This window comes from Mustelus asterias, chromosome 20, assembly GCF_964213995.1.
Source record: "Mustelus asterias chromosome 20, sMusAst1.hap1.1, whole genome shotgun sequence".
In the NCBI taxonomy this organism is placed as follows: Eukaryota; Metazoa; Chordata; class Chondrichthyes; order Carcharhiniformes; family Triakidae; genus Mustelus; species Mustelus asterias.
Genome location: NC_135820.1, coordinates 53,989,094 through 54,001,376, shown reverse-complemented (window position 1 = coordinate 54,001,376; position 12,283 = coordinate 53,989,094). Strand labels below are relative to the sequence as shown.

At 42.8% G+C, this 12,283-nt stretch overlaps 1 protein-coding gene across 1 annotated transcript in view; it reads right to left on the bottom strand.

Moving 5' to 3' along the window:
• Nucleotides 1–12,283, bottom strand: part of LOC144508541 (glucose-induced degradation protein 8 homolog) — a 37,383-nt gene that overhangs the window by 12,145 nt on the left and 12,955 nt on the right. The window contains exon 3 of the mRNA XM_078236564.1: nucleotides 10,373–10,569. Within this exon, the coding sequence (XP_078092690.1) occupies nucleotides 10,373–10,569 (197 nt within the window). The remainder of the gene's footprint in view (nucleotides 1–10,372; nucleotides 10,570–12,283) is intronic.

Below are 12,283 nucleotides of genomic sequence, written 5' to 3'. Positions count from 1 at the left end.
TTTTTCTTAGGTTGGAGGTCAATAACCAGTGGAGTGCCACAGGGACCAATATATACCAATGATTTGGAGGATGGAACAGTGTGTACTGTGGCCAAGTTTGCAGATGATACAAAGGAAGGAGGGAAGGCAAGTTGTAAGGATTATGTAAATAGTTTACAGAAATATATTGACAGGTTAAATGAGTGGATAGAGAAATGGCAAATGGAATTCCATGTGGGAAATATCAGATTGTTTATTTTGGAAAAAAGAATGAGAAAGCAGATTATTATTTAACTGGAGAGAGACTGCAGAAAACTGTAACACAAATGGACTTGGGGGTCCTTGTTCATGGAACCCAGAAAGCAAACATAAGTGCAGGAGGTTACATGGAAGGCAAATAGAATGCTGGCTTTTATTTTAAAGGACTAGAGTACAAAAGTAGAGGTATTGTTCCGACTGTATAAGGTATTAGTGAGGCCATATTTACTGTGTATAGTTTTGAACCCCTTAAGGAAAGATACATCATTAGAGGCAGTACAGAGGAGGTTTACATGGATGATCTCGGGTATGGAGGAACTGCCATACGAGGAAAGATTAAATAGGTTGGGTCTGTTCACCTTGGGAGTTCAGAAGAATGAGGGGAAATATGACTGAAATATATGGGAGTCAGACAGGGTAAATGTTGGGAGGATGTTTTCACTTGTGGGAGAATGTAGAACTAGAGGGTATGATCGTATAATAAGGGGGTGCTCAGTTAAGACAGATTTGAGGAAGAATTTTTTCTCTCAATGAATGGTGAATCTTTGGAATTCTTTACCCCAAAGAAGCTCAGTCCCTGAACATTTAAGGCTGAGATCGATAGGTTTTAATTCAGTCGGGGAATTAATGGGTTACAGAGATACAGCAGGAAAGTGTGCGTTAGATTTGATTAAATGGCGGAGCAGGCTCAACAGCCTACTCCTGTTCCTATATATAGAGCAATCAGGTTCCAGTAGCTTTCTTTTTTTCTTTACTCTTTTTAAAATTAGTTTTGTGCTACGCTTCCAAAGTTTAGTTTATACTGGACTAGAATTCACCACTGTGTCTCAATGCAAAATGGTCATCAGCGCATGAACATGGTCCATGCAGTTTGATCATATCACTTTGCACAGTCCGAAAGCAATTAATGACTTGATTACATGCAGGTTATGTTCAAAATCGAACTCAAATTTGAAAAGGAGAAATGCAGCACAAATACTAATACTATATTGCAGAATGTGTAAACAGGAGAAGTTACAGTATAATCACAAACAACCTGCAGGGAATGACTATGAATTGAATATATAAATACCACAGCTTTAAATGCTGATGGTCCCCACCCACTACCACCCAAATCCCCCTGCCCCCTAGCCCATTATAGATTTGAAAACTTTGTGATGAGGTTGAAATGGGGAAATATCCCATTATTTTCTGATCACTGCATCTCCTGATGTTTTTTTTCCCCCATCAAATTCAGATCTGGGGTTAAAAGAGTAAACCTAGTGGAGAAACACTAAAATTATGCATGTGTCATGTTGATAGAATTTACTTTCAAAATCCAAGAGAGGAGGCTAATAGCGTACATATTATTTTGAGTAAACGATAGAGCAATTTCAAATGAGTAGTAGCTGCAGTTAAATGAGTTGTGCTCCACCATTAGCTTTGTGTAAATGGAATTGCACTGCCTCAATTTTGACATGCATTACACGTCACAAGGTTGCTGTATGTGCGTGGTGGATATGAACTAGACTTGCTTCAGATATTTACAGCCTGTTTGCAAATCAACCTCTCTGGTACTGAAAATTATTTATTACAAGTGCGGCATGGTGGCACAGTTTAGCATTGCTGCTTCACAGTGCCCTTAGCAGCCCGGGTTCAATTCTAGCCTCGGTTGACTGTGTGGAGTTTGCACATTGTCTGCGTGGGTTTCCTCCGGATGCTCCTGATTCTTCCAACAGTTCAAAAGGTGTGTAGGTTAGGTTGATTGGCTATGCTCAATTGCTCCTTAATGTCAGGGGGGTTAGCAAGGTACATACGTGGGGTTATGGGAATAGCGCCTGGGTGGGATGGTTGTTGATGCTGGTGCGATGGACCGAAAGGCCTATTTCTGCACTGTAGGGATTCTGTGATTCCAAGTACAGAGTCTCATCTTTTCAGGTTTTGAATTTTAAAATATTTAAATAAAATTGCAATTTCCCACCTAACTTTTCCCTGGTCTCTTTTCTCCATCTCAATTCAATCTTATTTTCCCCCCTATCTCCTTCTGTATCTGATTTGATATTCAAGCTTCTTTTCAATCCTTCTGCTGTTTATTTTCTAATCCTTAAATCTCACTGGGTAAGGAGACATCTTGTTATTTTTCTTGTTCACTTGAATTCCAAGATTCCCCTTTTTCCCTCACTGCTCTAATATCAGCTTGTATAAGCAATTTTGTCAGCAAAAATCACTTTGAACTGAAGATGTGCAGGGGTAAGTCTAGCTAATAGCACTGCTATGTCTTGCAACAGCAAAGTCTGGACCACAAAGCTATTGCTGCATTTCTACTAATAATTTCTACTAACAATTTCTAGTAACTCCATCTAAAGACGAAATAGAAATTAAACTCTTTTAATATAAAATTGGAGGCAAAAATAATTGAGATCATTAAGAAATATTAATTCTTAGATCAAGTAACCGAAAATGATGTAGTTACAATATAGTGTAGCAGCTTTTTAAACATCGGGGATCAAATTTAAGAATTATTTAAAACTGTGCTTAAAAGATGGCCACTAGGAATTCAAATTTCATTTTTATCCAGATTATTTTATGGAAACGTTTTTGCTGTACAAACAGCTGGTTTTGTTATGCAGCATCTGGAATGCCGTAGCAAACTTGCAGTAAATTAAGTGGAAAGAATAAAAAACCTAAAAGCAACAAATCATATAAATAAAGCAACAATATTAAACCTTGTGTATCAGTGCCAAATACCTTTTCTGGGGTGCGAATGGGTTCTCAGAGGTGCTTGTGAGATAGCTTGAACAACTTTGCCTCCAGTACTTTACAGAAAGTGTGAATTGTTACACTTCTGGTACTGACTGTCTGAAAATATACTTCACTTTTCAGCCACAAACTTCAACTCCAACATGGATGGAGAGCAGGAACAAACGTAATTGTTTTTTGAAAACAGAAAAAAAGTTCCAATATATATGTAACTTGAAAAAATGCTATTCCCATTTATACAAACTGAACCTGTTAAAGTAACAACTAAAAATAGACAAAGGAAGAGATAAAAAAAACAGAAAATGATTGGAATACTCAGCAGGTCTGGTAGCATCTGTGGAAAGAGAAATAGAGGGTGGGAATTTCTGATCCCAATCACCACCTGAATCATCCGGTCCCACCAAAAGTCAGTGGAATTTTGCCTCGGCTGCTGAATTTCCTGTGGTGGATATCACTGTGACAGGGCTAAAAAATCCTAGCTTGAGTTTTTCATTGCCATCCACTTCCCACTGAAGAACCATGATGGGGTTCTTCTCATTCTTACCCTCCACCCCACCCCAGCAGCCTTCCCATTAAATATATTATCACGTGCTATTTCCTTCACCTCCAGCATGATCCCACCAGAAACACATCTTCCTCTCATCTCTGTTCAGAAGGAACTGTTCCCTTTATGACACTTGGTCCACTGCTCATTCACCCCAAGGCCTCTTTCCCTTCCCATGATGCCTACTCATGCAAGTACAGGAGATACAACAACTGACCCATTATCTCCCCACTTCTCAGCAATAAAGGCCCCAAAAACTTTCTTTTAAATGAATCAACAATTCATTTGTACTACTTTCAATTTAGGACTGCAGGTTTGCTTCTCACTGAGTGGCCTCCTCTACATTGGGGAGCTCAAACATGGATTGATTGCCTGTTTTGTGATACACCTCTGTTCAGTCTGCAAGTGAAAGTCTCTATTTACACATCATTTTAATTCTTTACTTTATTTCGTATTGTTCCTCTGAAGGCCCTCGAGGCATTTTATTATTTTCTTTCGCAGAGTCGGTGCAGAATGGATGGGCCGAATGGCCTCCTTCTGCACCTTAGGGAATCGACGGATTGAGAGGCTCCAACACTCTTTCCATCAGATACTGACTAAGAATCTCTCCCGCTCTTACTGACTGCCATTGGCGTGTGTTGGTAAGATTTACAAGTTGATACACAACCTGTTTAGCAGCAGTGTATTCATCTTCCTTGGCCATTCAAATCCAGGTGTGGGATTCAAATCCAGAGCCTCTGACTCGGAGGCAGGGACATTACTCACTGCATCACAAGTAAGCCCTATAACCTGGACCAATGTATCAATTGTTCACCCCACTTTTTCTGCAGCAAGTAACTAGCTGTTTATGCTGTGGTATAATAGTACATAGAAATAAATGTATGATGCTTGTATGAAGTTTCCACAAATCATGGTGACTCAAAGTTCAAATATGTTCAGAACAAAAATATGGATCAGATTTGTCTAAATTTCAGAACACAAACTTCAATGAAGTGCAATAAATTACAAGCATTTTTGAAAAACGTTCACAGCCTATAAATATTTAATCTAAAACACATTAAAATTCCACTGGAAAAATACTTAAAACTTAAATGTGAACAAAAAGTCAGTGCAAAATAGACCAAATGTTCACATGTCAAATTATCATATGTTTAAGATTTCTCTCCACAATATCCTAATATGTCTTTAACTCCAACATTAAAACACAGCCACCTACTTCACCATTCTTCCTCACAGCTTACCAAATCATAAATATTTTTGGCTGATGATCCACAAGCACTCATAAATAGATGGGATACTGCTGGAACCTGTTCAGCTGCCATAGAAGGCATGATCCCAGAGGTGAAGCGATAATATAATAAACTAGCTCTACTCTCCTCTGCAAACATTTAACTTTAATACACCATTAGATAATTACAATTATTAAGGAAAATGATTTACTGAACACAAGTCACACATGGATGCAATGCATTCTCTTTGGTCAGATTTCAATAAAAAACAAAGCAGAAGTTTACCAATGTTACTGCTATCCATTCAGTAAGTATTGATCCCATTCTCATTCTATTCTTTTTAGCCAGTTAATTTATAAAAAGTTTTGTCTTGATTTAATTGAGACAAATAGACCAGAAGGAATTGCCCAGTTTTCTTGTTAGAGCTAAATTTTTCAGTGATGATCTTGGAGCAGATTTAAGGGACGGAATGACATACTCTTGTTCCTATCAGAGTAATCTTACTCGCCTAGGTCAATTAATTCTTACACTCTGAGTGAATAAGACCATAAGACGAAGGAGCAGAAGCAGGCCATTCGGCTCATCGATGTGATAATCATGATGTGATAATCCTCAACTCCACATTCCTGCCTTATCCCCATAACCCTCGATTCCCTTACTGATTAAAAATCGGTTTATCTCAGCCTTTAACATACTTAATGACCCAGATTCTATAGCTCGCTGCAGTAAAGAATTCCAGTGATTCACTACCCTTTGAGAGAAGAAATCCCTCCTCATTTGTGTCTTAAATGGGCGACCCTTTGGTCCTAAACTCTTCCACAAAGGGAATCAGCCTCAGCATCCATTCTGTCAAGCCCCTTGAGAGTCCTATACGTCTCAATAAGGTCACCTCTCATTCTTCTGAACTCCAGTGACTACAGGCCCAACCTACTCAACCTCTCCTCATAAGAAAATCCTTCCATGCCCAGGATCAACCTATTGAAACTTCTCTGGACTGCCTCCAATGCCAGTATATCTTTCCTTAGATAGATCTAGCAATAAACACAGACCACTGCATCAGAGAATGGTTTTGGATGTACAAGGATACACGTTTCAGATTAACTATATTCTTTTACTTGAGCTGCTGCAATTTGGCTCCCAACTAACAAGGTTACTGTACTTCTACTTGCATTAATATAGCAACTCAAGGTGCTTCACCAAGCCATATAGGGAAACATTTTTATGGCAGATGACCAAAAGCTTGGTCAAAGAGCTAGGTTTCAAGGAGCTTCGGCACCGAAAGGCACAGTCACAAGTGTCGGAGTAATTAAAATTGGGTATGCTCAAGAGGGCAGAAGAACTGCAGGAGGTGAACACAAGAGGCTGAGAGGAGCAAGGCCATGGAAGAATTTTAAAACAAGGATGAGACATTTAACAAGTTTCGATTAACCAGGAGCCAATGTTGGTCAGTGAGCAGAGAGGTGATAGGCAATGTTACATCTAAATTTTCTTTGTACTATCGGGCGACAAACCTCTCCAAGCACGACTCTTTTTGACATAGGTAGCTCACTTTTAAAAGTCAATGGAAATTTCACAAAGTTTTAAATAGCCTGTTTATTTCAAGGCGCCCTGTATTTCAGGTTGCTTGCAGCCTTAGAGGAAATATTGTCTTTTCACCAATCCCATTTTGCTCCTCCAGGTTCCATCTGTCCCAGTCATCCTCTCCGCCAGTGCCCCCACCATTCCAGTCTCTCTTGCCTCCAGTTTCCATCTGTCCATCTCCTTCTCTTCCAGCTACCACCAGTCCTATTCTGCCCCTCTCCTCCAGCATCCACCCACCCCAGTCTCTCTCGCTCCATCAGCTCCCTTACATCGCAGTCTCCCTTCCCTCCAGCTCCTACCAATTGCGGTCTCCCTCCGTCCAGCTCCTACCCATTGCTGTCTCCCCCTCCTCCAGTGTCCACCCATTGCACTCTTTCCTCCCTCCCAGTCCCCTCTTCCTCTAGCTCCCACTTATCCCATTCTGCCCCTCTCCTCCAACTCCCACCTGTCCCAATCTGCCTCTCTCCTCCAGCTGCCACCCGTCCCACTCTCCATCTCTCCTCCAAATCCCACCTGTCCAGTCTACGTTTACGCACCAAAGCTTATCCTAACTCCAATGTCTGGTTGCACTCTTCTACTATTCACACATTCCATTACAACCCTTTTCTCATTCATACCATCCCTCCTCCCCTCATGCATCCCACACCTTTCCTAATACAAGAGTTCATACTTCAAGGAGATGAAATGCAACAGGAGCAGGGAGGACAATGTCAACTTGAAAATCTTGGTTTAGCACATCTTTAAAATCCATTTATCTCATCAAATAATGAAATTAAACTCTCAATCTGGCCATTCTTCCATTCATCTAGACAGCTTCAGTTAATCTGCAGTTTGCAGGTTTGTATGTGTTACCAAGTCAATGCTAAAGGTAAATGCTCATTGGCCATGCTCTATGTACTGTTACAATCCCAGCTTATGTTACTACTGGACAATCAGGTCCCAGAATGGAACTTTGGCTCAATAGACTAATTTTTATTAAATTTGAAGAAACGACTAAAATATTTGGATTTTCAAGGATAACAATATACTTTTTACTATGATGTTTTCGCAAGTACACAGTTCATGTAAGCCAACAGTGGTCAGACACACCAGACTCTGAAACCAAGTGGATTTCTCCTCAAATCCCTCCAGACACTTGTTCCACTGTGATCTCACTGGAACTCTAATAAGTGTTTCCAAACTCCACTCTCAAAAAAACACACCTTAGGATCTTCTCCCAAACAACAATTTCTTTCAGTTGCCTTCACCAAGGATCTACTTCCAGGATTTCAATTTCTCATTGCAATATTCATGCTCGAGATCACCATGTGCGTTCAAGCTTCCACACAATCTCTCAGGTACTCAGCCATGCCAACAAAAGACTACGGCTTCACAATTTGTCGTAAGGTGTCACCAACCTGAGGATTACTTCAGATGCCTGGTTTTTTGCTACGCAACTTCTCCAGGTATGCACCTTGCAGCTCTGTCTTTAACTGGGAGCCTCTCTCTGCCGGTCTCGAACTTCAGTTAACAGTACCTTGTTCAGATTCGAGCTCTTTGCCCCTGTGACTGAGTCTTCCTGGGACTTCTCTTTCATTCCCTGGTTTGTAGAACTGTTCTTTAGCTTCTGGGACTTGCTTTTTGCCCCTTATTCCATTGTCCTGCCTCCACTGGCAGTTTCTGTAAGAGTTGCTTTGTTCTGAGATACCTGATTCCAACTGAACCATAAGTGCTTATGCTTTGCATCATGGGTCCTTTCTTTAAACCCTGTTTTGTTTTCACGTTGCAAAACATTGAGAACAATGCAGGCACAGCTTAAAATGAAACCAAAACCTACAAACATGAAGACACCTTTGTTTAACATGAGCTAACTGAAGTTGTAACCCTTTCTTATTCAGAAACAGATAATTAAACTTACTTAAAGCTATCCCTTGTTTCCAATAACTACAAATACAGATTACTTAAAACTACTTCTGTTTTCTGATGATACAGGATCAAAAACCCAATTTTCATCATAAATACGCAGGTCAGAAAGCACAAGTTCCTCATTTAAACTAAATCTCTCAATTTCAGCCCAGACTGTGTTTATTTATGTGGCAAAGATGAGCTGTATCCATTGTGTAAAGTTGCTGTGGGCCTTTATGAGCCATTCTGCTCCAGGTTGAGTCATGGGCATTGAACACTGTGGAATGGGGAACAATCCCGAGTCTTGCTGTATCCAGTGATGGCCCCATGTCTTTCATCAAGGTCAGCAACAGACCAACCAAATACTAGGGGATTTTCCCCAAGTCTCTCCCCATCCACAAACTTTGAGAGATGAATGTGGAACTCAGTCTCTTCCAGGATTCTGATGTCACATTTGACTCCTCATTTCCCACCCATTTTCACTTGCAGCATACTACCCTCTCCCACCTCCAACTCAAGCTCACTGCTCCTCCAATCTGCTCTCTCTCCAGTTACTTGCACTTTTTATGTCAGGCATTTAATGCTCAGCCCCATCCGCACTGGAGCTTGATGTTGAGAACAGCCTGTTTATTTCAAACACAGTACATACCGGTTTGCTAAACAGGCAACCATGCCCTAGAGGGAACATTAGTGATGGGTTAGCAGGAGCTGGTGTAACTTAGGATAGAGACGAGAGAGATTTGGATGACCTCAGTTTATCGAGAGTAAAATGTGGGAGGCCAACTAGAAACACACTAGAATAGTGCAGTCTATAGTTAACAAAGGCATCGATGAGGATTTCAATAGCAAATAAGGCAGAGATCGAGTCTGGCAATGTTACAGAGGTGGAAATAGGCTTCATCACAACAACTGGCGTGTCATTGGAAGCTCACCTTGGGGTCAAAAATGACACTTAAATTAAGAACACGATGGTTCAGCTTCACAGTACAGAGTATAGCAGCATAGTGGCTGTTTTACTGGGCTTATGACTTAGAGACAGAATTCAAATTCCATCATGGCACAAAAAGCTAGCATTAGTAACAGTGATCATGAAATTCAGATTGCTGTAAAGTCCCAACTCTGCACAAATGTGTTTCGAGAAGGAAATTTGCCATCCTTAGGTTGCCTATATATTGACTCCAGACCCACAGCAATGTCATTGACTCATAATTGCCCCCTGAAATGGCCTACCAAGCCACACAGTTGATTCAAACAGACAGCTCACCATCAACTTCTAAAGGTCAATAAATGCTGTGCACATCGAGTGAATGCATCATAGAATTGTTAGGGAAAGAGATGGAGTTGGTGGCCTAAAAACGGAGTTTGTGGCAGGGTCCAAAGGCAATGGCTTTGGTCTTCCCAATATTAAGTTGGAAGAAATTTTGCTCATCCAGTGCTCAATGTCAGATAAGCAATTTAGAGACAATGATGGATCAAAAGAGGTAGTGGTGAGGTGTAACTGAGTGTTATCAGAATACCTATGAAAACTGATTGTGCTTACAGGTGATGTAACTATTAGGTAGTATAAAGTCAGAGGGGAAAATGATAGATTCCTGGAGACCCAAGAAAGCATTGCAGACAATTCTCTGGTTTAACAGGCAAGAATGCATCAACACAAGGACATTTCTATCCAGCTAGGTGGCAGAGGAGAAGCATCAGAGGACAATAGTCTGGCCAGCAGTGTTGAAGGCTGAAGATAGATCAAGGAGGATGAGGAAAGATAATTTATAATCACCATCACAAAGAACAACATTTGTGACTTTGAGGGCTATTTCCGTTCTGGGCCAGAAACCTAATTGGAGAGATTCATACATGGAATTGCATGAAAGTGAACATGAATCTGAGAGATGACAACACTTAAGGATTTTGGAGAGAAAAGAGGGGTTGGAGATGGGACTGTAGTTTACAAGTACAAAGGAGTCAAGGGGTCTCATAAAATTTATATTATGTATAGTTCAAAAGCATATTGTAGTCTGAATTATACCTGAATATACATGAACGAAATATATAAATGCATGTATTAATTAATAGTTCAGTGAAAGCTATTAATAATTTTTAAATAAAGACCTAAATTTTGACCCCAATACCATCCTCTTTTATAATGTGAACATTTCCCTACCTGTAAGTGGAAGTAAAGATAACGATTTGTGTCCAACAGCTCTGGATGCAGACTATTGATTAGTGCAATGGCCTCTTGGATTTGTCCATTAAGTATCACCTCGCGAATTTTAATACGTTCATCAAGGGTGTCCAGGTCAACACTAGGTTCTATCCCAGATTCCACTCTAAATTTTTCTGCTGCTTCCTTAAATCCTTCTGAAACAAATTATACATAAATAAATTATAACAGTATTCGCAGGTTGTCAGTAAATTATACAGGACATTTTTGTCAAAATATTATGATATTTTATTATTCCGAAAGTCTTCACATGAAATTTGATATTTTTTCAGCTCACATAACTTCCCACAGTATTGGTGACTTTAATTCTATGATCTCACACAGCGACACTTCAAAAGAATGCAGAACTGTGGCCTTTCCATACTTGCCGCTCCACTGCATCACCATGATGCTGTTAGGTACCAAATCAGAAACCCCAAGTAATATTATGAAGCCAGAATAAACCCCAACATTTCTTATATTTCGGCTTTGTGAGGAAAGGATATTTCGCTCCAGGCACAATTTTATTGACAAACGAGGGAGCTTTTACCAAAAGAAACGTTATTTAACAACACAGTTTAATTATAACAAGTGAATTAGCTTAACTTTTGATTGAACAATACTTTACAAGATACAATTCTTAACTGCTAACCTATCACTATTAATTCCAATTGGGCAATACTTCACTTATAGACTTAAACCACTCTTCAAAGTTAGTTAAGTAGTTAAGAAAACACAGGCAAACTTGCTTGCGACTTAGGTTAACAGTCTTGGAGCTTTCAGAAAGCTGCTGGGGGGGGGGGGGGGGAGAGAGAGAGGGGGGGTAAGGGGGAGAGAGAGGGGGGGTAAGGGGAGAGAGAGGGGGGGTAAGGGGGAGAGAGAGGGGGGGTGAAGGGGGAGAGAGAGGGGGAAGAGGGGGTGAAGGGGGAGAGAGAGGGGGGGAAGGGAAGGAGAAGGGGGAGAGAGAGGGGGGCGAAGGGGGAGAGAGAGAGGGGGGCGAAGGGGAGAGAGAGGGGGGCGAAGGGGAGAGAGAGGGGGGCGAAGGGGAGAGAGAGGGGGGCGAAGGGGGAGAGAGAGGGGGGCGAAGGGGGAGAGAGAGGGGGGCGAAGGGGGAGAGAGAGGGGGGCGAAGGGGGAGAGAGAGGGGGGCGAAGGGGGAGAGAGAGGGGGGCGAAGGGGGAGAGAGAGGGGGGCGAAGGGGGAGAGAGAGGGGGGCGAAGGGGGAGAGAGAGGGGGGCGAAGGGGGAGAGAGAGGGGGGCGAAGGGGGAGAGAGAGGGGGGCGAAGGGGGAGAGAGAGGGGGGCGAAGGGGGAGAGAGAGGGGGCGAAGGGGGAGAGAGAGGGGGGCGAAGGGGGAGAGAGAGGGGGGCGAAGGGGGAGAGAGAGGGGGGCGAAGGGGGAGAGAGAGGGGGCGAAGGGGGAGAGAGAGGGGGGCGAAGGGGGAGAGAGAGGGGGGCGAAGGGGGAGAGAGAGGGGGGCGAAGGGGGAGAGAGAGGGGGGCGAAGGGGGAGAGAGAGGGGGGCGAAGGGGGAGAGAGAGGGGGGCGAAGGGGAGAGAGAGAGGGGGCGAAGGGGAGAGAGAGGGGGGCGAAGGGGGAGAGAGAGGGGGGCGAAGGGGGAGAGAGAGGGGGGCGAAGGGGAGAGAGAGGGGGGCGAAGGGGGAGAGAGAGGGGGGCGAAGGGGGAGAGAGAGGGGGGCGAAGGGGGAGAGAGAGGGGGGCGAAGGGGGAGAGAGAGGGGGGCGAAGGGGAGAGAGAGGGGGGCGAAGGGGGAGAGAGAGGGGGGCGAAGGGGGAGAGAGAGGTCAGACGGGGCGAAGGGGGAGAGAGAGGGGGGCGAAGGGGAGAGAGAGGGGGGCGAAGGGGGAGAGAGGAGGG